Source organism: Anolis carolinensis, unplaced genomic scaffold, assembly GCF_035594765.1.
Source record: "Anolis carolinensis isolate JA03-04 unplaced genomic scaffold, rAnoCar3.1.pri scaffold_13, whole genome shotgun sequence".
In the NCBI taxonomy this organism is placed as follows: Eukaryota; Metazoa; Chordata; class Lepidosauria; order Squamata; family Dactyloidae; genus Anolis; species Anolis carolinensis.
In genome coordinates this window covers 7169317-7190762 of record NW_026943824.1, presented here as the reverse complement: position 1 = coordinate 7190762, position 21446 = coordinate 7169317, and the positions used below count along the sequence as shown (strand labels likewise).

The 21446-nt window shown below is 38.9% G+C and overlaps 2 protein-coding genes across 4 annotated transcripts in view; one reads left to right on the top strand and one right to left on the bottom strand.

Moving 5' to 3' along the window:
• ciita (class II major histocompatibility complex transactivator) overlaps positions 1–14793 on the bottom strand; it is a 34117-nt gene extending 19324 nt beyond the window's left edge. Inside the window, exons 1-7 of one of the 3 annotated variants that reach the window (XM_062964185.1) lie at positions 14751–14793; positions 6471–6593; positions 6179–6280; positions 4531–4590; positions 4363–4428; positions 4091–4132; positions 1542–1655 (exon numbers count right to left, since the gene is read on the bottom strand). In XM_062964185.1, coding sequence (XP_062820255.1) covers positions 1542–1655; positions 4091–4132; positions 4363–4428; positions 4531–4590; positions 6179–6280; positions 6471–6585 — 499 coding nt within the window. In that variant the 5' untranslated portion in view covers positions 6586–6593; positions 14751–14793. Of the gene's footprint in view, positions 1–1541; positions 1656–4090; positions 4133–4362; positions 4429–4530; positions 4591–6178; positions 6281–6470; positions 6594–14367; positions 14581–14750 lie in introns of those variants that run through there. The other 2 variants (XM_062964186.1, XM_062964184.1) reach the window with 2 other exon arrangements.
• A 4014-nt stretch (positions 14794–18807) lies between these two features.
• The window catches only part of tvp23a (trans-golgi network vesicle protein 23 homolog A), a 16021-nt gene continuing 13382 nt past the window's right edge, over positions 18808–21446 (top strand). Inside the window, exons 1-3 of the mRNA XM_062964228.1 lie at positions 18808–18885; positions 19223–19302; positions 21310–21446. The exon at positions 21310–21446 is cut by the window's right edge and continues 8 nt beyond it. Coding sequence (XP_062820298.1) covers positions 18874–18885; positions 19223–19302; positions 21310–21446 — 229 coding nt within the window. The 5' untranslated portion in view covers positions 18808–18873. The remainder of the gene's footprint in view (positions 18886–19222; positions 19303–21309) is intronic.

The following is a 21446-nucleotide window of genomic DNA, read 5'->3' as shown; positions in this document are numbered from 1 at the left end:
GTGGAACAAGGTAACTAAGAACAAGAACAAGGTCCGTGGAATAACTTGATAAATCCGTGGAACAAGGCAAGGATTGATCCTGGGAAACAAGGCAAAGTCCGTAGATAAACAAAGGCTGGGAAGCAAGGCGAAGGCTGGATAGCAAGGCAAGGCTTGAGCAGGAGCGAGGCTTGAACCGGAGCGCGCTGTCCAGACACAACTCGCTCCGTAGGCTGACGAATTGACTCCGCGAAGTTACTACGCGGGTAAAACACCTAAATAGAGTCTAGCTTCCCGCCGAAGCAGTTCTCTGGGAATCAGAACCGAAAGCTAACTCTGAGACCAGATGTGAGACTCCCCAAAGATTCTCACGAGAAGCAGTCTTAATTGGCCACATTCTTAGCTGCAATCCGCGCACTCCTGCGCGAAGCTGAATCCAAACTTCTCTGTTGTTTACAAAACTCCCGGCGCAAGAATACGGGAGAAGTAGGCTCTGGGCTTGTTTGACATACTTCTGGGAGACAACTTTCTTGCAGGTGCAAGGTTCCCAGATCTGCCTGGGAAAGATCTGGCAGAGAGGAATCCAGTTCAGACTGGGAAGGTAAAAAACCCAAGTTTTCATCTTCATCAGGAATTACAATGTCCTGAGCAGGACTACAAGGCCCATGGGTCATCACAGATATTTTGGTGCTAAATTCGTAAATACAGTAATTACAACATAACATTACTGTGTATTGAACTGCTTTTTCTGTCAAATTTGTTGTATAACATGATGTTTTGGTGCTTAATTTGTAAAACCATAACCTAATTTGATGTTTAATAGGCTTTTCCTTAATCCCTCCTTATTATCCAAGTTATTCGCTTATCCAAGCTTCTGCCGGCCCGTTTAGCTTGGATAAGTGAGACTCTACTGTAATTACTGTATTTACGAATTTAGCACCAAAATATCACAATATATTGAAAACATCCAGAACGTTGGATAAGCGAGTGTTGGATAAGTGAGACTCTACTGTATACAAACATTAAAACAGAATGAATCATAAACAGTATTAGAAATTCACAGTTCAAAACCATTCAGACATATTCAAGTTAAGATCACAGCACCTCCTGGCAGAGCAGGTCCAAGGTAATTTTCAAGTGTAGGCGAACAGAAATTTTGGCGCCCCCCCCCCCAAAAAAAAACCAAGTACTGAAAAATAAAAGCGTTGGATAAGCGAAAATGTTGGATAATAAGAAGGGATTAAGGAAAAGCCTAAATAAAGAACAACACTCAGGGGAAATCCAGACAGGAAGCAATCAGGGACAGCTAACACCTCCCAAAAAAAGATTCTTCCAGGCAAGAGGAAGCTAGGCTTTGAAGCCACAGGGCCATTAAATGCTAATCAAGGTGATTAATTACAACATCCACACCTGCCTCCCAACAGACAAGAGCTCTTTCTCCCACCCTGGACATTATTCCACAGACAAATAAACCCCACTTGCCTTGCTTCCAACAGACGGCAGCAATTAATGACTGCAATTATTAGATGAATGACAACGTCTCGGATACTTGACTTTCCTACCTGGGGCCTTTGCAGGTTCCCTATCTGGTCCAATGGTGGTCACCAGAAACTGGACATGGAAATCGGGCTGAAGGAGGTTGGAGACGGGATCCTTCGAGAGACAGGCATCTGGACCTGGAAGAGCGCAAGCAGAAGAGCGGAGGGAGGATGAGGCAGTGGATGGAAGGGTATAAGCAAACACAGGAAACTTGAATCATGAGCTTGAGAGGTGAGACAGGAACCTGAACCTTTTGGCAACCACGTAATTTAAGCACAAGCCCGACCAAGAAGCCATGAGATCACTCCTCACACACCTGGATTTCAAGGACTTTTCACAAAGTCTTTCTGAGCACCTAATTAATCTTCACTCCCTCTGTGCAGAGACCTAATCTGATACTGCGGAAAAATTCCCCATCAGTTGAAGGTCGATTCCCAAGAGAAATGAACTTTTCCCCTGTTGCTAAGGAACGAAGTTTGGGATCCAAAACATCCTCTGTTTCAGGGTTGTTGTATGTCTTTCGGGCTGTGTGGCCATGTTCCAGAAATATTCTCTCCTGACATTTCGCCCACATCTATGGCAGGCATCCTCAGAGGTTGTGAGGTATGGATAAACTGAGGAAAGGAAAGCATATATATCTGTGTAGAGTCCAGGGTGTGGCAAGAGTCTTTTGTCACTGGGAGCCAGCATTAATATTTCAGTTAATCACCCTAATTAGCATTGGAAAGGTTTTGTCTCTTGCCTGGGGGCATCCTTTGTTGAGTCAAGCCCTCAAAATCTGGCTACCAGTATTACAAAACTCCAAAATCAAAACAGTAGATGGGAACCAACACTCTGAGGGCTTGACTCAACAAAGGATGCCCCCAGGCAAGAGACAAAACATTTCCAATGCTAATTAGGGTGATTAACTGAAACATTAATGCTGGCTCCCAGTGACAAAAGACTCTTGCCACACCCTGGACTCTACACAGATATATATGCTTTCCTTTCCTCACTTAGTTTATCCATACCTCACAACCTCTGAGGATGCCTGTCATAGATGTGGGCGAAACGTCAGGAGAGAATACTTCTGGAACATGGCCACACAGCCCGAAAGACATACAACAACCCTGCGATCCCGGCCATGAAAGCCTTCGACAACACATCCTGTGTTTCATCTTCAACTCCCTGCACTTCTCTCCGCTTAGTTTGATAAGAGGTGTTTTACTTGAAGTGTGAAAGAAACATACTTAATTGGAGTGAACACATAGTCTAATTAACAAAAAGACAGAAATGTGTACTGTTAGACACCAGTCAGTTGTTTGAAATGAATTTCTCATCTGGCTTTTCAGAACCACTTTAATAATTTGAGGGTTCCGTTTTCTCCTCTAAAATTAGTCACGGGGCAAATAAGGCTCCCCAGACTATAGCCATGTGCAAAATAGAAGAGGCTGTGAAGAACACTTGAACTGAACATAGAAGTTGGTTATGGAAGCAGCCAACTCAAAATATGAACAGCCAAATAAATACGTACTTATTAAATATTTATATATTGCCCTATATCATTAGAGCTCAGGATGCTGCACAATAAAATCAAGTTTAAAGACTACAAGAATTAAAAGAAAAGATAATTCTAACAGAAGCATCTTAATTGTAAACTAGCAGGTCTTCGGAGATACAGTCAATAATTAATCAGCCCCAGAGGGTTTTTAATAATCTATCCTGTATTTATTATGGTCTTACCTTTTATGTGTTTTTAATGTAATTTTTTTATCCTGTATTGTTGTTTTAATTGATATATTGCATTACTGTTTTATCTGTTTTATATTGTGACTAGCTTTGCCCGGTCACGCGTTGCTGTGGCAAAGTCTGGTGGTATGGAAAATAAAGTATTGAGGAATTGGTGGTAGTTAAGGTCAAGGGTAAAGCTTTTCCCTGACATTAAGTCCACTATAAATGGGTTATATAGCTGTGTGGAAGGGCCTTGAGTCTACACTGCCATATAATCCAGTTCAAATCTGATAATCTGTATTTTATAGGCAGTGTGGAAGAGGCCTAAGTGAGGCCTAACTCTGCCTGTCCCCTGGGCTGAGCGGGTTGCTAGGAGACCAAGTTGGCGGAGCTTAGCCTTCTAACTGGCAGCAATTGGATAAAAACAATTATTCCTCTCCCTCTAATGAGGGCTTTATTTTTTTCTTTTTGTTGTATGAACGTAGAGGCATGGATGAGGGGTTGTGCTGCCAAGTTGAGTGTTTCTGGGATGTGCAGTTTTGTTGTTTTGTTCTAGGCCGAAATGCCATTACCCTTTTATATATATAGATTGTATTATGTTGCTTATATTTTGTCCTTATGTTTCTTGGGCCTCTGCCCCATGTAAGCCGCCCCGAGTCCCCACGGGGAGATGGTGGCGGGGTATAAATAAAGTTTTATTATTATTATTATTATCTGATCCAAGGCCTGCAATTCACCCTGATCACACACTCAGTTGGAAACCCATCATCCCCCTCGTCCTCTGTCCATAGCATAGAACCAGAGGTCTTAAAAAGTGCCCAGAGGGGACGTCATTTGGATCAGCAAGATCTGTGCCACTCACCCGCTTTACGGCGTTTGGCCTTCGGCGCTTCGGATCTGTTCCCTGCAGGTAGAGAACAAGCAGATCAAGGAGAGTCCCAGGGGGCATCCACACTGTGGAATTAATGCAGTTTGGCACCATTTTCACTGTCACAGCTCAATTGCTATGTGATCTTGAGATGTGTAGTTGGCTGAGGCCCCTGCTTTTGAAAAGCTACACCTCCCAGGATTCCCTTGCATGGAGTCTTGGCATTTCTCGGAGAAATTCTCAGAGAAATGCATTTCTGGACTTACGCCTCTTTTTTCCTTCTGCTTGACCCTTGGGACCTTCGGCAAAGGCTTCCTCCACAGCCAGGCTTCCTTTGGAGCAAAGGAAACGACAGGATCATTGCTGGGTCAAAGCAAGGCTTTGCCCCAAAATTAGGATATTAAAAGGCTGCAAAAGAAAGAAAGGGAGTGTACCGAAAAGCTCCTCCACCGGTTTCTCTTGTTGGTCTTTGAGCAAATATTCGGCCAAAGCCGCTAAAGAGGGAGAAGAGGGGAAAGATGATATCAATAAGAATAACAATAACAATAGTAAAAATAGCCAATAACCAATGCAGCGAAAGAGAGAGAAGAGGGAAAAGATGATATAATAATAATAATAATAATAATAATAATAATAATAATAAAGTTTATTTATATCCCGCCTCCATCTCCCCCGAAGGGAACTCGGGGTGGCTTACAGCAAAATCAGATACAAAACAATAACAAAATACGAAACATCAAAATACAGTAACAAAAACGAGTCATAATATATACACAATAACCAAAAGAAAAAAGAAAAAAAGAAAAAAAAACATGAAACATAGTAATGAGACATCAGTTAAAACAATGAGGTTGCAAAAGTGGATAAGCAAAGTGCACATTACGAGTATATAATAATAATAATAATAATAATAATAATAATAATAATAATAATAATAATAATAATATACATCACACAGTCCTAAACACTTGGGAAGTGTTCGACTTGTGATTTTGTGATACAAAATCCAGCATATAGATCTCGTTTGCTGTGTCATACAATGCTATTGTGTCAATAATAATAATAATAATAATACACTTGGGAAATGTTCGACTTGTAATTTTGTGATACAAAATCCAGCATATCTATCTTGTTTGCTGTGTCATACAATAATAATAATAATAATAATAATAATAATAATAATAATAATAATAATAATAATAACAGTCACATTGATGAAAAACAACAGGAAAAACTCAGCCGCTCTCAGGACCTCAAGATTGAACTTCAAAGACTCTGGCAGAAACCAGTGCAGGTGGTCCCGGTGGTGATGGGCACACTGGATGCCGTGCCAAAAGATCTCAGCTGGCATTTGGAAACAATAGACATTGACAAAATTACGATCTGCCAACTGCAAAAGGCCACCCGACTGGGATCTGCACGCATCATCCGAAAATACATCACACAGTCCTAGACACTTGGGAAGTGTTCGACTTGTGATTTGGTGATATGAAATCCAGAATATCTATCTTGTTTGCTGTGTCATAATAAAATAATAATAATAATAATAATAATAATAATAATAATAATAATAATAATACACTTGGGAAGTGTTCGACTTGTGATTTTGTGATACGAAATCCAGCATATCTATCATGTTTGCTGTGTCATACAATAAAATGGTAATAATAATAATAATAATAATAATAATAATAATAATAATAATAATACACTTGGGAAGTGTTCGATTTGTGATTTTGTGATACAAAATCCAGAATATCTATCTTGTTTGCTGTGTCATAATAAAATAATAATAATAATAATAATAATAATAATAATAATAATAATAATAATAATAATACACTTGGGAAGTGTTCGACTTGTGATTTTGTGATACGAAATCCAGCATATCTATCATGTTTGCTGTGTCATACAATAAAATGGTAATAATAATAATAATAATAATACACTTGGGAAGTGTTTGACTTGTGATTTTGTGATACGAAATCCAGCATATAGATCTCGTTTGCTATGTCTTTGTGTCAATAATAATAATAGATTTTGCCAATGTCTTCCTCGTTTCCCAAAATCCAAAGGACTCACCAATTTTATCATAAGCCTCTCCGGTGTCTGAACATTGGCAAACTTCTTCCCCTTCCACTGTGTAAAAGACATCGGCGTCATTGAGAGTATCAGCAGATGGCCCTGGAAAAGAATAGGTAAAGGTAAAGGTTTTCCCCTAACATTAAGTCTAGTCATATCCGACTCTTCCGTGGCTCAGTGCTATGGAGTCCTGGGAATTGTCGTTTCCCAAGGCCTTGATGCCCCATCCCCCCAACCCTCGTGGGGTTTCTTTTTTCAACCGAAGGAAGCCCAATGCCTTCCGGTGCTTGACCTGCGGGAATCTCCTCTGCCGCTTCCACCTCTTGGGACAAAACCCAGTCGTCCAGTTCGCTCTGAAGCAGCTCCAGGTAGCTCTTCTTCCCCAGCCAGGGACCCCCAGCCTCCATCTCACGGCCTGGAATGGACACGAAACACATATATTAAATGATATACATACATGGAGAGATAGAGAGATAAACTAGATATGCATGATATAGACAGAGGAGATCATCCAAGACTACCGGCTGTTAGGAATTGTGGGAGTTGAAGTCCAAAACACCTGGAGGACCGAAGTTTGCCCATGCCTGAGATAGAGAAGATTCTAGACGATCTCATAAGACCATAGGTAAGCAAAGAGATCTGATGTCATGATCTCCAATCTTTGACATCTCCGGACACAAAGCAAGCACTGACAAAGAACAGATGCCAGCCATAAAACGAGCCAGCCATAAAATCTCAATTCCCCTCTGGTATGTGAGAGCCCCTATATAAATGGGCTACAGAGAAGATTCTGGTATTCTGTACAATAAAACCTGTTGGAATTTATCAGCATGTGTCTTGGTGCTTTCTTCTGGTGGAAGACTTACCCACAGCACAACTGGAAGAAGAGAACCTAACAATTTGTACAGAATCCAGAATCTTCTCTGTAGCCCATTTATATAAGGGCTCTATCTCGTAAGGCCATCAGAAGACCATAGGTAAGGAAAGGGACCCTCAAAGGCCATCTAGATGATCTCATAAGGCCATCAGAAGACCATAGGTAAGGAAAGGGACCCTCAAAGGCCATCTAGATGATCTCATAAGGCCATCAGAAGACCATAGGTAAGGAAAGGGACCCTCAAAGACCATCTAGATGATCTCATAAGGCCATCAGAAGACCATAGGTAAGGAAAGGGACCCTCAAAGACCATCTAGATGATCTCATAAGGCCATCAGAAGACCATAGGTAAGGAAAGGGACCCTCAAAGACCATCTAGATGATCTCGTAAGACCATCAGAAGACCATAGGTAAGGAAAAGGACCCTCAAAGACCATCTAGATGATCTCGTAAGACCATCAGAAGACCATAGGTAAGGAAAGGGACCTTCAAATGCCATCTAGATGATCTCATAAGGCCATCAGAAGACCATAGGTAAGGAAAGGGACCCTCAAAGGCCATCTAGATGATCTCATAAGGCCATCAGAAGACCATAGGTAAGGAATAGGACCCTCAAAGACCATCTAGATGATCTCGTAAGACCATCAGAAGACCATAGGTAAGGAAAAGGACCCTCAAAGACCATCTAGATGATCTCGTAAGACCATCAGAAGACCATAGGTAAGGAAAGGGACCTTCAAATGCCATCTAGATGATCTCATAAGGCCATCAGAAGACCATAGGTAAGGAAAGGGACCCTCAAAGGCCATCTAGATGATCTCATAAGGCCATCAGAAGACCATAGGTAAGGAATAGGACCCTCAAAGACCATCTAGATGATCTCGTAAGACCATCAGAAGACCATAGGTAAGGAAAGGGACTCTCAAATGCCATCTAGATGATCTCATAAGGCCATCAGAAGACCATAGGTAAGGAAAAGGACCCTCAAAGACCATCTAGATGATCTCGTAAGACCATCAGAAGACCATAGGTAAGGAAAGGGACCCTCAAAGGCCATCTAGATGATCTCATAAGGCCATCAGAAGACCATAGGTAAGGAAAGGGACCTTCAAATGCCATCTAGATGATCTCATAAGGCCATCAGAAGACCATAGGTAAGGAAAAGGACCCTCAAAGACCATCTAGATGATCTCGTAAGACCATCAGAAGACCATAGGTAAGGAAAGGGACCCTCAAAGGCCATCTAGATGATCTCATAAGGCCATCAGAAGACCATAGGTAAGGAAAGGGACTCTCAAATGCCATCTAGATGATCTCATAAGGCCATCAGAAGACCATAGGTAAGGAAAAGGACCCTCAAAGACCATCTAGATGATCTCGTAAGACCATCAGAAGACCATAGGTAAGGAAAGGGACCCTCAAAGGCCATCTAGATGATCTCATAAGGCCATCAGAAGACCATAGGTAAGGAAAGGGACCTTCAAATGCCATCTAGATGATCTCATAAGGCCATCAGAAGACCATAGGTAAGGAAAAGGACCCTCAAAGACCATCTAGATGATCTCGTAAGACCATCAGAAGACCATAGGTAAGGAAAGGGACCCTCAAAGACCATCTAGATGATCTTGTAAGACCATCAGAAGACCATAGGTAAGGAAAGGGGCCCTCAAATGCCATCTAGATGATCTCATAAGGCCATCAGAAGACCATAGGTAAGGAAAGGGACCCTCAAAGACCATCTAGATGATCTTGTAAGACCATCAGAAGACCATAGGTAAGGAAAGGGGCCCTCAAAGGCCATCTAGATGATCTCATAAGGCCATCAGAAGACCATAGGTAAGGAAAGGGACCCTCAAAGACCATCTTGATAGTTTCATAAGACCATTGGTAAGGAGAGGAGCCCCCAAAGGCCATCTAGACCTAGAAGAGAGAGAGCCGCCCTGCGCCCAGGCGATACCAGACAAAAGGACGGCTTATTCCCTGCCCTGGAGGCTAAAATGCCGGATGACAATGCAAGTCTGGCTGCTTCTCCCAAGAGAAGGATCATGTCATGTCACTGACTCACTTTGGCGGTCCAGAGCAGAGTGGAGGGTGAGCCCTGGCCTTGCAGACAAACGGATGGTAGAAAATACGGCACTGCATCCTCTTAATTTGTTTGTTTCATTATGCTTATATTTATTGTGCTGTACTCCGATTGTTGTTTATGTGATTTTTATATGTTGTAAGCCGTTTTGGGTCCCGTGAGAGAGAATTATTATTATTGTTATTGACACAACGACGTTGTATGACACAGGAAACAAGATATATATATTGGATTTCGTATCACAAAATCACAAGTCAAACACTTCCCAAGTGTTTAGGACTGTGTGATGTATTATTATTATTATTATTATTATTATTATTATTATTATTATTATCATTGTATGGCACAGCAAACAAGATAGATATTCTGGATTTCATATCACAGAATCACAAGTCGAATACTTCCCAAGTGTCTAGGACTGTGTGATGTATTATTATTATTATTATTATTATTATTATTATTATTATTATTATTGTATGACACAGCAAACAAAATAGATATGTTGGATTTCGTATCACAAAATCACAAGTCGAACACTTCCCAAATGTCTAGGACTATGTGATGTATTATTATTATTATTATTATTATTATTATTATTATTATTATTATTATTATTATGACACAGCAAACAAGATAGATATGCTGGATTTCATATCACAAAACCACAAGTCGAACACTTCCCAAGTGTCTAGGACTGTGTGATGTATTTTCGGATGATGCGTGCAGATCCCATTAGGGTGGCCTTTTGCAGTTGGCAGATTGTGATTTTGTCAATGTCTATTGTTTCCAAATGTCAGCTGAGATCTCTTCGGACGGCACCCAATATGCCCATCACCACCGGGACCACCTGCACTGGTTTCTGCCAGAGTCTTTGAAGTTAAATCTTGAGGTCCTGATAGCGGCTGAGTTTTTCCTGTTGTTTTTCGTCAATGTGACTGTCACCTGGGATGGCAACATCAATGATCCAAACCTTTTTCTTTTCCACAACTGTGATGTCTGGTGTGTTGTGTTCCAGAACTTTGTCAGTCTGGCTTCGGAAGTCCCACAGTATCTTTGCGTGCTCATTTTCCAATACTTTTGCAGGTTTGTGATCCCACCAGTTCTTTGCTGCTGGGAGGTGGTACTTGAGGCATAAGTTCCAATGAGTTATTTGGGCCACATAGCTGTGCCTCTGTTTGTAGTCTGTCTGTGCGATTTTCTTACAGCAGCTGTGGATATGATCAATGGTTTCGTCAGTTTCCTTGCACAGTCTGCATTTTGGGTCATCAGCTGATTTTTCGATCTTGGCCTGAATTGCCTTTGTCCTGATGTCTTGCTCCTGGGCTGCAAGGATCAGGCCTTCTGTCTCCTTCTTCAGGGTCCCATTCGTGAGCCACAGCCAGGTCTTCTCCTTATCAGCTTTTCCTTCAATTTCGTCAAGGAACTTTCCATGTAATGTTTTGTTGTGCCAGCTGTCAGCTCTAGTTTGTAGTGCGGTTTTCTTGTACTGGTTTTTTGTCTGTTGTGTTTTGAGGAGTTTCTGATTTTTGACTTCAATCAAAGCAGGTTCTTCACTTTGCTTTACATATTCTGCCAGGGAATGTTCTTCTTCTTGGACTGCTTGTTTGACTTGTAAGAGTCCTCTGCCCCCTGATCTTCTAGGCAGATATAGCCGGTCAACATCACTGCGAGGGTGCAGTGAATGGTGAATGGTCATGAGTTTTCTTGTTTTTATGTCCAAATTGTCCAGTTCCATCTGTGTCCAGTTTATGATGCCAGCAGTATATCTTATGACAGGCATGGCCCAGGTGTTTATGGCCTTGATGGTGTTGCCTCCATTGAGCTTGCTTTTGAGAATTTTTCTGACCCTTTGTGTGTATTCTTTGCTGACCACAGTTTTCACATGTTCATGCTTGATGTTGTCCAGCTGTAATATGCCCAGATATTTATAGGCCTCTGGCTGGTGACACTTTATTGTTTGGCCATTAGGCATATTTATGCCCTCACTTTCAATGATTTTTCCCTTCTTCAATGCCACTGTCGAACATTTGTCCAAACCAAACTCCATGCTGATATCAGTGCTAAAAATTCGGACAGTGTTAGTCAGAGACTGGATTTCAGTTTCCGTTTTCCCATACAGCTTCAGGTCATCCATGTACATCAGATGCGAAATTTTGTGAGAATTCTTAGATGTTTGTTTTTTGTAAGATTGTTGACAGGGGGATCATGGCAATAATGAAAAGCAGAGGGGACAATGAGTCTATTATTATTATTATTATTATTATTATTATTATTATTATTATCATTATTATTGGAAGTTATAGTATGCCACCGCTTTGCGGGATGGAGACTCGCATCTGGCAAAATAGGAGTGTTTGCTTTTGGAAACCAGGTAATTTGGGGCTTGTAACTTTACAACAAAGACAAACCAGCCTCCCAAAAAGCCTGGCCCTGTTTGCAAAACAACTATTGCCAAAAAAAAAAAAGAGGAATTGAAAAGAGTTGCTCTGATATATATATATATGCTAAATTGATGGAGAGAGAGATGAAAGCAGAAGAGGAGGAAAAAAGAAGTCAGGGTGTTGTTTCCCCAGAAAGATAAGATAAAGGGAGGTGATGCTTTCCTGTGGGTTGCCACTCAGACCCACAACACATAAGTGCCTCACAACCTCTGAGGATGCCTGCCATAGATGTGGATGAAACATCAGGAGAGCATGCTTCTGGACATTGGCCATACAGCTTGAAAAACTCACAGCCAACACAGTGATTCCGGCTATGAAAGCCTTTGAAAATACATCATCATCATCATCATCATCATCATCATCATCAACATCATCGTCATCACTATTTTACTTTTACTTTTTAAAAAATATATATATATTATTGGACTTTTAATCTTACAGAATAAAATAAGTATTTTACTTTTACTTATTGTACTTATTTTAAGGGTTGGGCATATTGGAGAGCTCCAAAGGCAACAGAGCAAAGTTTCAGCGTAATAATACAGTAGAGTTTCACTTATCCAACATAAACAGGCCGGCAGAACGTTGGATAAGCGAGTATGTTGGATAATAAGGAGGCATTAAGGAAAAGCCTATTAATCATCAAATTAGGTTATGATTTTACAAATTCAGCACCAAAATATCATGTTATACAACAAATTTGACAGAAAAAGTAGTTCAATACTCAGTAATGTTATGTAGTAATTACTGTATTTACAAATTTAGCATCAAAATATCACGATGTATTGAAAACATTGTCTACAAAAATGCGTTGGATAATCCAGAACGTTGGATAACCGAGTGTTGGATAAGTGAGACTCTACTGTAAGACCAAAAACTGGGCTTGCTGTTCATTGGAAGGACCTTGCAAAACTACAACTCCCTGGATCCCATCAAAGCAGTGCCGAACTGTATTAAAGTGTAGACCTAAAACTCCAAATGAATTTTCTGGCCCAGGAAGCAAAAAAAAGGAAATAGGATTCCGGAAGACAAAACAAAGGAGGGACTGACCTTTGGAAGTACAGTAGAGTCTTACTTATCCAACGTAAACGGGCCGGCAGAACGTTGGATAAGCGAATATGTTGGACAATAAGGAGAGATTAAGGAAAAGCCTATTAAACATCAAATTAGGTTATGATTTTACAAATTAAGCACCAAAACATCATGTTATGCAACAAATTTGACAGAAAAAGTAGTTCAATATCCAGTAATGCTATGTAGTAATTACAAATTTAGCAGCAAAATATCACGATGTATTGAAAACATTGACTACAAAAATGTGTTGGATAATCCAGAACGTTGGATAACCGAGTGTTGGATAAGTGAGACTCTACTGTAATAATAATACTAATAACAATAATGATATAATAATGGCAATAACAATAATGGTAATAATAATGGTAATAATAATAATAATTGGGTGCCGTGCCAAAAGATCTCAGCCGGCATTTGGAAACAATAGACATTGACAAAATCACAATCTGCCAACTGCAAAAGGCCACCCTACTGGGATCTGCGCGCATCATCCAAAAATACATCACAGTCCTAGACACTTGGGAAGTGTTTGACTTGTGATTTTGTGATACGAAATCCAGCATATCTATCTTGTTTGCTGTGTCATACAATAATAATAATAATAATAATAATAATAATAATAATAATAATAATAATAATAATAATAATTGGCGCATCATCCGAAAATACATCACACAGGCCTAGATGCTTGGGAAGTGTTCGACTTGTGATACGAAATCCAGCATATCTATCTTGTTTGCTGTGTCATAATAAAATAATAATAATAATAATGTTGCCAAGATGTAGTAATTACTGTGTTTATGAATTTAGCAGCAAAATATCACGATGTATTGAAAATATTGACTACAAAAATGGCTTGGATTATCAAGAGGCTTGGATAAGCAAGTGTTGGATAAGTGAGACTCTACCGTAATAATAATACTAATAACAATGGTATAATAATGGTAATAACAATAATGGCAATAATAATAATGGTAATAATAATAATAATAATAATAATAATAATAATAATAATAAAAATGTTGCCAAGATACTGTAATGCTATGTAGTAATTACTGTATTTACGAATTTAGCAGCAAAATATCACGATGTATTGAAAACATTGACTACAAAAATGCATTGGATAATCCAGAGGCTTGGATAAGCGAGGCTTGGATAAGTGAGACTCTACTGTAATAATAATAGTAATAACAATAATGGTATAATAATGGCAATAACAATAATGGTAATAATAATGGTAATAATAATAATAATAATAATGCCAGGATACTGTAATGCTATGTAGTAATTACTGTATTTACGAATTTAGCAGCAAAATATCACGATGTATTGAAAACATTGACTACAAAAATGTGTTGGATAATCCAGAACCTTGGATAAGTGAGACTCTACTGTAATAATAATACTAATAACAATAATGGTATAATAATGGCAATAACAATAATGGCAATAACAATAATGGTAATAATAATAATAATAATAATAATAATAATAATAATAATAATATAATGTTGCCAAGATACTGTAATGCTATGTAGTAATTACTGTATTTACAAATTTAGCAGCAAAATATCACGATGTATTGAAAACATTGACTACAAAAATGCGTTGGATAATCCAAAATGTTGGATAAGTGAGACTCTACTGTACTGGTAGTTCAAGCAACAGGTGGAACCGATGGGAGATATAGTTTCCAATGGGAACAAAGACTGACCTTGGAAGGGATGCTTTTCCAAAGCTGCCCGGAAAGTAACTTCAGAGTTATATCCGAAAAGTAACTTCGGTGGTGGAACTTTTCGAAGTTACTAAGAGGAGACGGCCAGAGAATGCAAGAGATGGGGAACGGATTCCGGCCTTAAATACTTCAAGGGGAATCCCAGACAAACAGGAGCAGGAAATTCCCCTTTTTTATTTCACATTATTTGCCTATCAAAATGACAAACGTTGGCAGGCTGTGTTGCTCCCGGTTTTGAATGGTTCCACCTGCTTCTTCTAGACTAGACGTTGCAAAGGGACCTTCAAAGCCGGGAAATTGGGGGAAAACTAGGAAAATTAATCCTCAAATTTGAGAAAATAATGTAAAGTTCTTGGGCTTACCTTCTTCTCGTGGGTGCTGCACTGGGCAGAAGTGAAAGCAGAGACTGGCGAGCCGGGTTTCACTTTTGGTGTTGTTCTGGGTCTGGATTTAACCCCACCCCAAGATGATGGGCAAAACAATGCGTCCATATGCAGAGAAACACCTGGCCATCTGTCGGGAGGGCTTTTATGGGGTCTTAGAGCCTGACAGAAGGCGGATGGACTAGATGACCTCTGGAGATCCCTTCCCACACTACAATATTGCGGTAGACCTATAGACAGGAGGATGGTGGACTCTTTCGAGGGCTTTAATAATAATAATAATAATAATAATAATAATAATAATAATAATAAACTTTATTTATACCCCGCCACCATCTCCCCGTGGGGACTCGGGGCGGCTCACAATGTTACAAAAGTAACAGCGCAAATACATTAATTTAAAACACAAGAAGATGATAAAACAAGTTAAAACAAAGATTTAAACAACAGTAATAATATCAATAGTAATAATATCAAACAACCACCAATGCAATTCAGTCAGCTTCAAAGGTGGGGGGACTATAGCAGCAATATAAGATAAAATCATTAGATTAAAATATCCCAGTGAAAGGAACCTAATAACATTCAGAATAGAATTATAGTTATAATGAGGCTGGTCATTTAAACAGATGCTGGATGGCCATCTGTCGGGAGGGCTTGGATTGTAGCAGAATGGGGTTGGACTAGATGACCTTTGGAAGACCCTCTATGATTCTGTGATAATACTATAGACAGGAGGAGGATGGACTCCATCGTTGGAGGGCTTTAAACAGAGGCTGGATGGGCATCTGTCGGGAGGGTTTACATTGTGTCCTCCTGTCTGGCTGGATGGGGTTGGACAACTCGGAAAAGTTTGGAAAACTCACAGCAACCCAATTATTCCGGTCATGAAAGCCTTCGACAACTCATTATTATTATTATTATTATTATTATTATTATTATTATTATTAATAATAATAATAACAATAATAATAATAATACTGTATATACTCGAGTATAAGCCGACCTAAATATAAGCCGAGGCACCCAATTTTACCACAAAAAAACTGGGAAAACATTGACTCCAGTATAAGCCGAGGGTGGTAAATTTCAGAAATAAAAATAGATACATAGTCTCACTTATCCAACATTTGCTTATTTATTACAATTTACTTATTACAATATTTATATCCCGCCCTTCTCACCCAACAGGGGTGAAAGGCAGGGGTGATATTACATATACGTATTACTGGGAACTCACCATTTTGGCATTTTTTAGGAAATTTCCAATTTCTGCAAAAATTTCCCCCAAAGGGATCCATTTCTCCCCCATCGAGACCTTCCTGGGATACTATATTATTATTATAGTATATAATAATAATAATAATAATAATAATAATAATAATAATAATAATTATTATTATTATTATTATTATTATAATTATAATGATATAATATAATAATAATAATTATTATTATTATAATAATATATAATAATAATAATAATAATAATAATAATCAACTTGTGATTTTGTGATACGAAATCCAGCATATCTATCTTGTTTGCTGTGTCATAATAATAATAATAATAATAATAATAATAATAATAATAATAATAATAATAATAATGTGCTGTCAAAGGTTTTCATGACCAGAATCACTGGGTTGCTGTGAGTTTTCCAGGCTTTTCCAAGTTGTCTGTTGTATAGTGTCCCAATGAAATCCAATGAGGATTCAAACCCAGATCTCCTAAGTGTGCCATCCTTGCATCCCAACATGAAACCATTGCAACCAGTAAGCCCATGGCAAACACTAAACACCACTGTGAACATGACTTGGCATTACTGTTGTCGGCACGTTTCCCGTTGAATGGGCTTGAGTTTCACGGAGGCCTGTTTGGCACGGCTCAAAGTTTGAAGACGCCGTTTGGGTGCCAGAGTTCGCAGCTAAAACAAACACCCGCTTGTTGCTTCAACATGGGACATAAGCACATGGCTTCCTTGAAGTCACATGGCTTCCCCGAAACGCGTGGCTTAATCTCCCGCTTTTGTTTGTTTCCTTGAATCCTTGGCTTGGCCAGGTGTCAATCATATTTGGATCCACACCAAATGCTCCCTTATATTTTCACTTTCCAATTCGGGATGGTTTTGGGTGGCATCCACACTGTGGAATTAATACAATTTGGTACCACTTGAGCTCCATGCTATGAAGACCCTTGGATTTACAATTTTGCAGGGACATTTATTCTTCTCTGGGTGAATCCACACTGTGGAATTAATGCGGTTTGATACCACTTTAGCATCCATGGTTCCATGCGATGGAAACCCTGGGATTTGTAGTTTTGAGGGGACATTTATTTTTCTCTGGATGAATCCACACTGTGGAATTAATGCAGTTTGGTAACACTTTAGCAGCAATGGCTTCATTCTATGGAAACTCTTGGATTTGTAGTTTTGGAGGGACATTTCTCTGGGTGAATTCACACTGTGGAATTGATGCGGTTTGGTACCACTTGAGCATCCGTGGCTCAATGCAATGGAAACCCTGGGATTTGTAGTTTTGGAGGGACATTTCTCTGGGTGCATCCACACTGTGGAATTGATGCGGTTTGGTACCACTTGAGCAGCCTTGGCTCCATGCAATGGAAACTCTGGGATTTGTAGTTTTGGAGGGACATTTCTCTGGGTGAATCCACACTGTGGAATTGATGCGGTTTGGTACTACTTTAGCATCCATGGCTCAATACGATGGAAACACTTGGATTTGTAGTTTTGGAGGGACATTTCTCTGGGTGAAGCCACACTGTGGAATTGATGCGGTTTAGTACTACTTTAGCATCCATGGCTCAATACGATGGAAACACTTGGATTTGTAGTTTTGGAGGGACATTTCTCTGGGTGAAGCCACACTGTGGAATTGATGCGGTTTGGTACCACTTTAGCATCCATGGCTCAATACGATGGAAACACTTGGATTTGTAGTTTTGGAGGGACATTTCTCTGGGTGAAGCCACACTGTGGAATTGATGCGGTTTAGTACTACTTTAGCATCCATGGCTCAATACGATGGAAACACTTGGATTTGTAGTTTTGGAGGGACATTTCTCTGGGTGAAGCCACACTGTGGAATTGATGCGGTTTGGTACCACTTTAGCATCCATGGCTCAATGCGATGGAAACTCTTGGATTTGTAGTTTTGTAGGGACATTTCTCTGGGTGCATCCACACTGTGGAATTAATGCAGTTTAGTACCACTTCAGCAGCCTTGGCTCCATGCAATGGAAACCCTGGGATTTGTAGTTTTACAATGTCTTCTCTGCCCATTACAACTCCCAGGATCCCATAGCACTGAGCCAAGGAGGTTTGAAACTGCATTAATTCTGCAATGTAGATGCACTCATAATAGATAGCTATGCAAATTGTGCTCGCAATTTTGGAGAAATTTCCTGGACTACAACTCCCATCATCCCTTGGGAAATTCTTGATGTGCATCTCAATCAGTTTCTCAATTTTAACTTATTTTGTTTCAACAATTGTAAGCTGTTATACAAAGATTTGCATAGTGTATATTTTTTAATTGCATTGTTTTTAAGGTTGCGAGCCGCTATGGACTGTAATCTGGAGACAAAAGCAGGGGAATAATAATAATAATAATAATAATAATAATTCATCCGAATTATTATAATATTATAATATAATTCATCCGAAAATACATCACACAGTCCTAGACACTTGGGAAGTGTTCGACTTGTGATTTTGTGATATGAAATCCAGCATGTCTATCTTGTTTGCTGTGTCATACAATATAATAATAATAATAATAATAATAATAATAATAATAATAATAATAATAATAATAAATCACACAGTCCTAGACACTTGGGAAGTGTTCGACTTGTGATTTTGTGATATGAAATCCAGCATATCTATCTTGTTTGCTGTGTCATAAAATAATAATAATAATAATAATAATAATAATAATAATAATAATAATAATAAATTTCTCCCTTCCTGGCAACGAGTGTTTCCTTCCTATTGAATCGGTCCAGCGGGACCTCGGTTTCCATGGCAACGGGAGGAAGGATGCAGGAAACTCGCCGCAGCATCACTTCCGCCGAGAAGAGATGATGAAGCAGGTAAGACATTCAAAGGGGGATTTAAGGGAAACAAAAAGGGGGCTGGATTAAGACATTTTTCATTATGGAACCCCATATCTTCACCTCTCGATCACCCCAAATCTGATCTTTAGCATTGTTTACATGAGAATGTTTGCATTTAAGGAAGCAACGGGAGCCTGTAAAACGTGTCCTTTTTAATGTTGAAGATGGTCTGTTAATCCAGAAAGGAGGGGGATAATGGGGAGAAAAGTCCTGAATTATCCAGCATCCCAATGAGCTAATGCACTGGCTCCAAAACGCCACTCAAAAAAAAAGCAGGGTTTTATTTTTCCTCTGATTTTGGTGCATTTTCCAGACTTTGACAGACGACACCGAAGATGTCTCTCTTGACTTTGGAAGCGAAGAGGAGCTGGCGCTGAGCAAAGCCAAAATCAGGTAGAAAGCAACGCCTTAGGCAATAATTTATGATAATTTATTCATAGATAGGGAAGCAGTTTGCAAAGATTAGGATAAAAGCAGGACTTTATCAAAAGGCCACCCTACATCCCATAGTCCTAGACACTTGGGAAGTGTCCAACATGTGATCCAATACAACAGCCAGCATAGTGATCTTGTTTGCTGTGTAATACTCCTGTTGTGTATCAAATAATAATAATAATAATAATAATACAATAGACATTGACAAAATTACAATCTGCCAACTGCAAAAGGCCACCCTACTGGGATCTGCACACATCATATGAAAATACATGACACAGTCCTAAACACTTGGGAAGTGTTCAACTTCTGATTTTGTGATACGAAATCTAGCATATAGATCTCGTTTGCTGTGCCATACAATAATAATAATAATAATAATAATAATAATAATAATAATAATAATAATAATAATAATAATAACACGACTTGTGGTTTTGTGATATAAAATCCAGCATGTCTATCTTGTTTGTTGTGTCATACAATAAAATAATAATAATACAATAGACATTGACAAAATTACAATCTGCCAACTGCAAAAGGCCACCCTACTGGGATCTGCACACATCATATGAAAATACATGACACAGTCCTAAACACTTGGGAAGTGTTCAACTTCTGATTTTGTGATACGAAATCTAGCATATAGATCTCGTTTGCTGTGCCATACAATAATAATAATAATAATAATAATAATAATAATAATAATAATAATAATAATAAGCCTTTGGAAACAATAGACATTGACAAAATTACAATCTGCCAAATGCAAAAGGCCACCCTACTGGGATCTGTGCGCATCATCCGAAAATACATCACACAGTCCTAAACACTTGGGAAGTTTTCGACTTGAGATTTTGTGATACGAAATCCAGCATATCTATCTTGTTTGCTGTGCCATACAATAATAATAATAATAATAATAATAATAATAATAATAATAATAATAATAATAATAATAATAAGCCTTTGGAAACAATAGACATTGACAAAATTACAATCTGCCAAATGCAAAAGGCCACCCGACTGGGATCTGTGCGCATCATCCGAAAATACATCACACAGTCCTAGACACTTGGGAAGTGTTCGACTTGTGATTTTGTGATACGAAATCCAGCATATCTATCTTGTTTGCTGTGTCATAATAAAATAATAATAATAATAATAATAATAATAATAATAATAATAATAATAATAATAATACCACTCTTAGGTCAGGTGAAATTTTGAATAAAGGCCTATTGGAAGATATGTCAGAGTATTATTAGTTAAGTTTGACAAATGAGTATAGGACAATTGATGAGTAAGATTAGGTAAAAGTAAAGATAATTAATATTATAAATATTATAAATAAATAATATAATTGCTTTAGGGTTACAATAGAGTCTTGCTTATCCAACATAAACAGGCCAGCAGAACATTGGATAAGTAAAAATGTTGGATAATAAGGAGGGATTAAGGAAACATCAAATTACATTATGATTTTACAAATTAAGCACCAAAATATCATGTTTTACAACAAATCGGCAGAAAAAGCAGTTCAATATATGGTAACGTTATGTAGTAATTATTGTATTTATGAACTTAGCAGCAAAACATTGCAATGTATTGAAAACATTGACTACTAAAAGAATTGACTGCAAATAGATAGAATTGTTGACTAGAGAAACAGTTGTGGATCCGGGCAGGAGGCAGACTGTGTTGGATAATACAGAAAGTTGAATGAGCGAAGCTTGGATAAGCGAGACTCTACTGTATATGGAAACCAGTGATTTCCTTACAAGTGCAATAACAGATCCAAAACCACCCTTAATCAGATGTGATTTGGGATAAATGATGATTATTAATAAGATTGGACAGATGTATGTGTCTGGTTCAGTAGAAAGGGAAACATTTATGTTCTTATGAATGCAAAGAGCTGCCGGTCAGAGCTGGACCAATGGACGGACCAATGTCTTCTTCCAGGCACCCGCTGGCCACCTTCTTCCACCTTTTCTTCCGGGTCAGTGCCATCGTGGCTTATTTGCTCTGCGACTGGTTCAGCAAGAGCTTCATCGCTTGCTTCGTCCTCATCCTCGTCCTCCTCTCCTTCGACTTCTGGT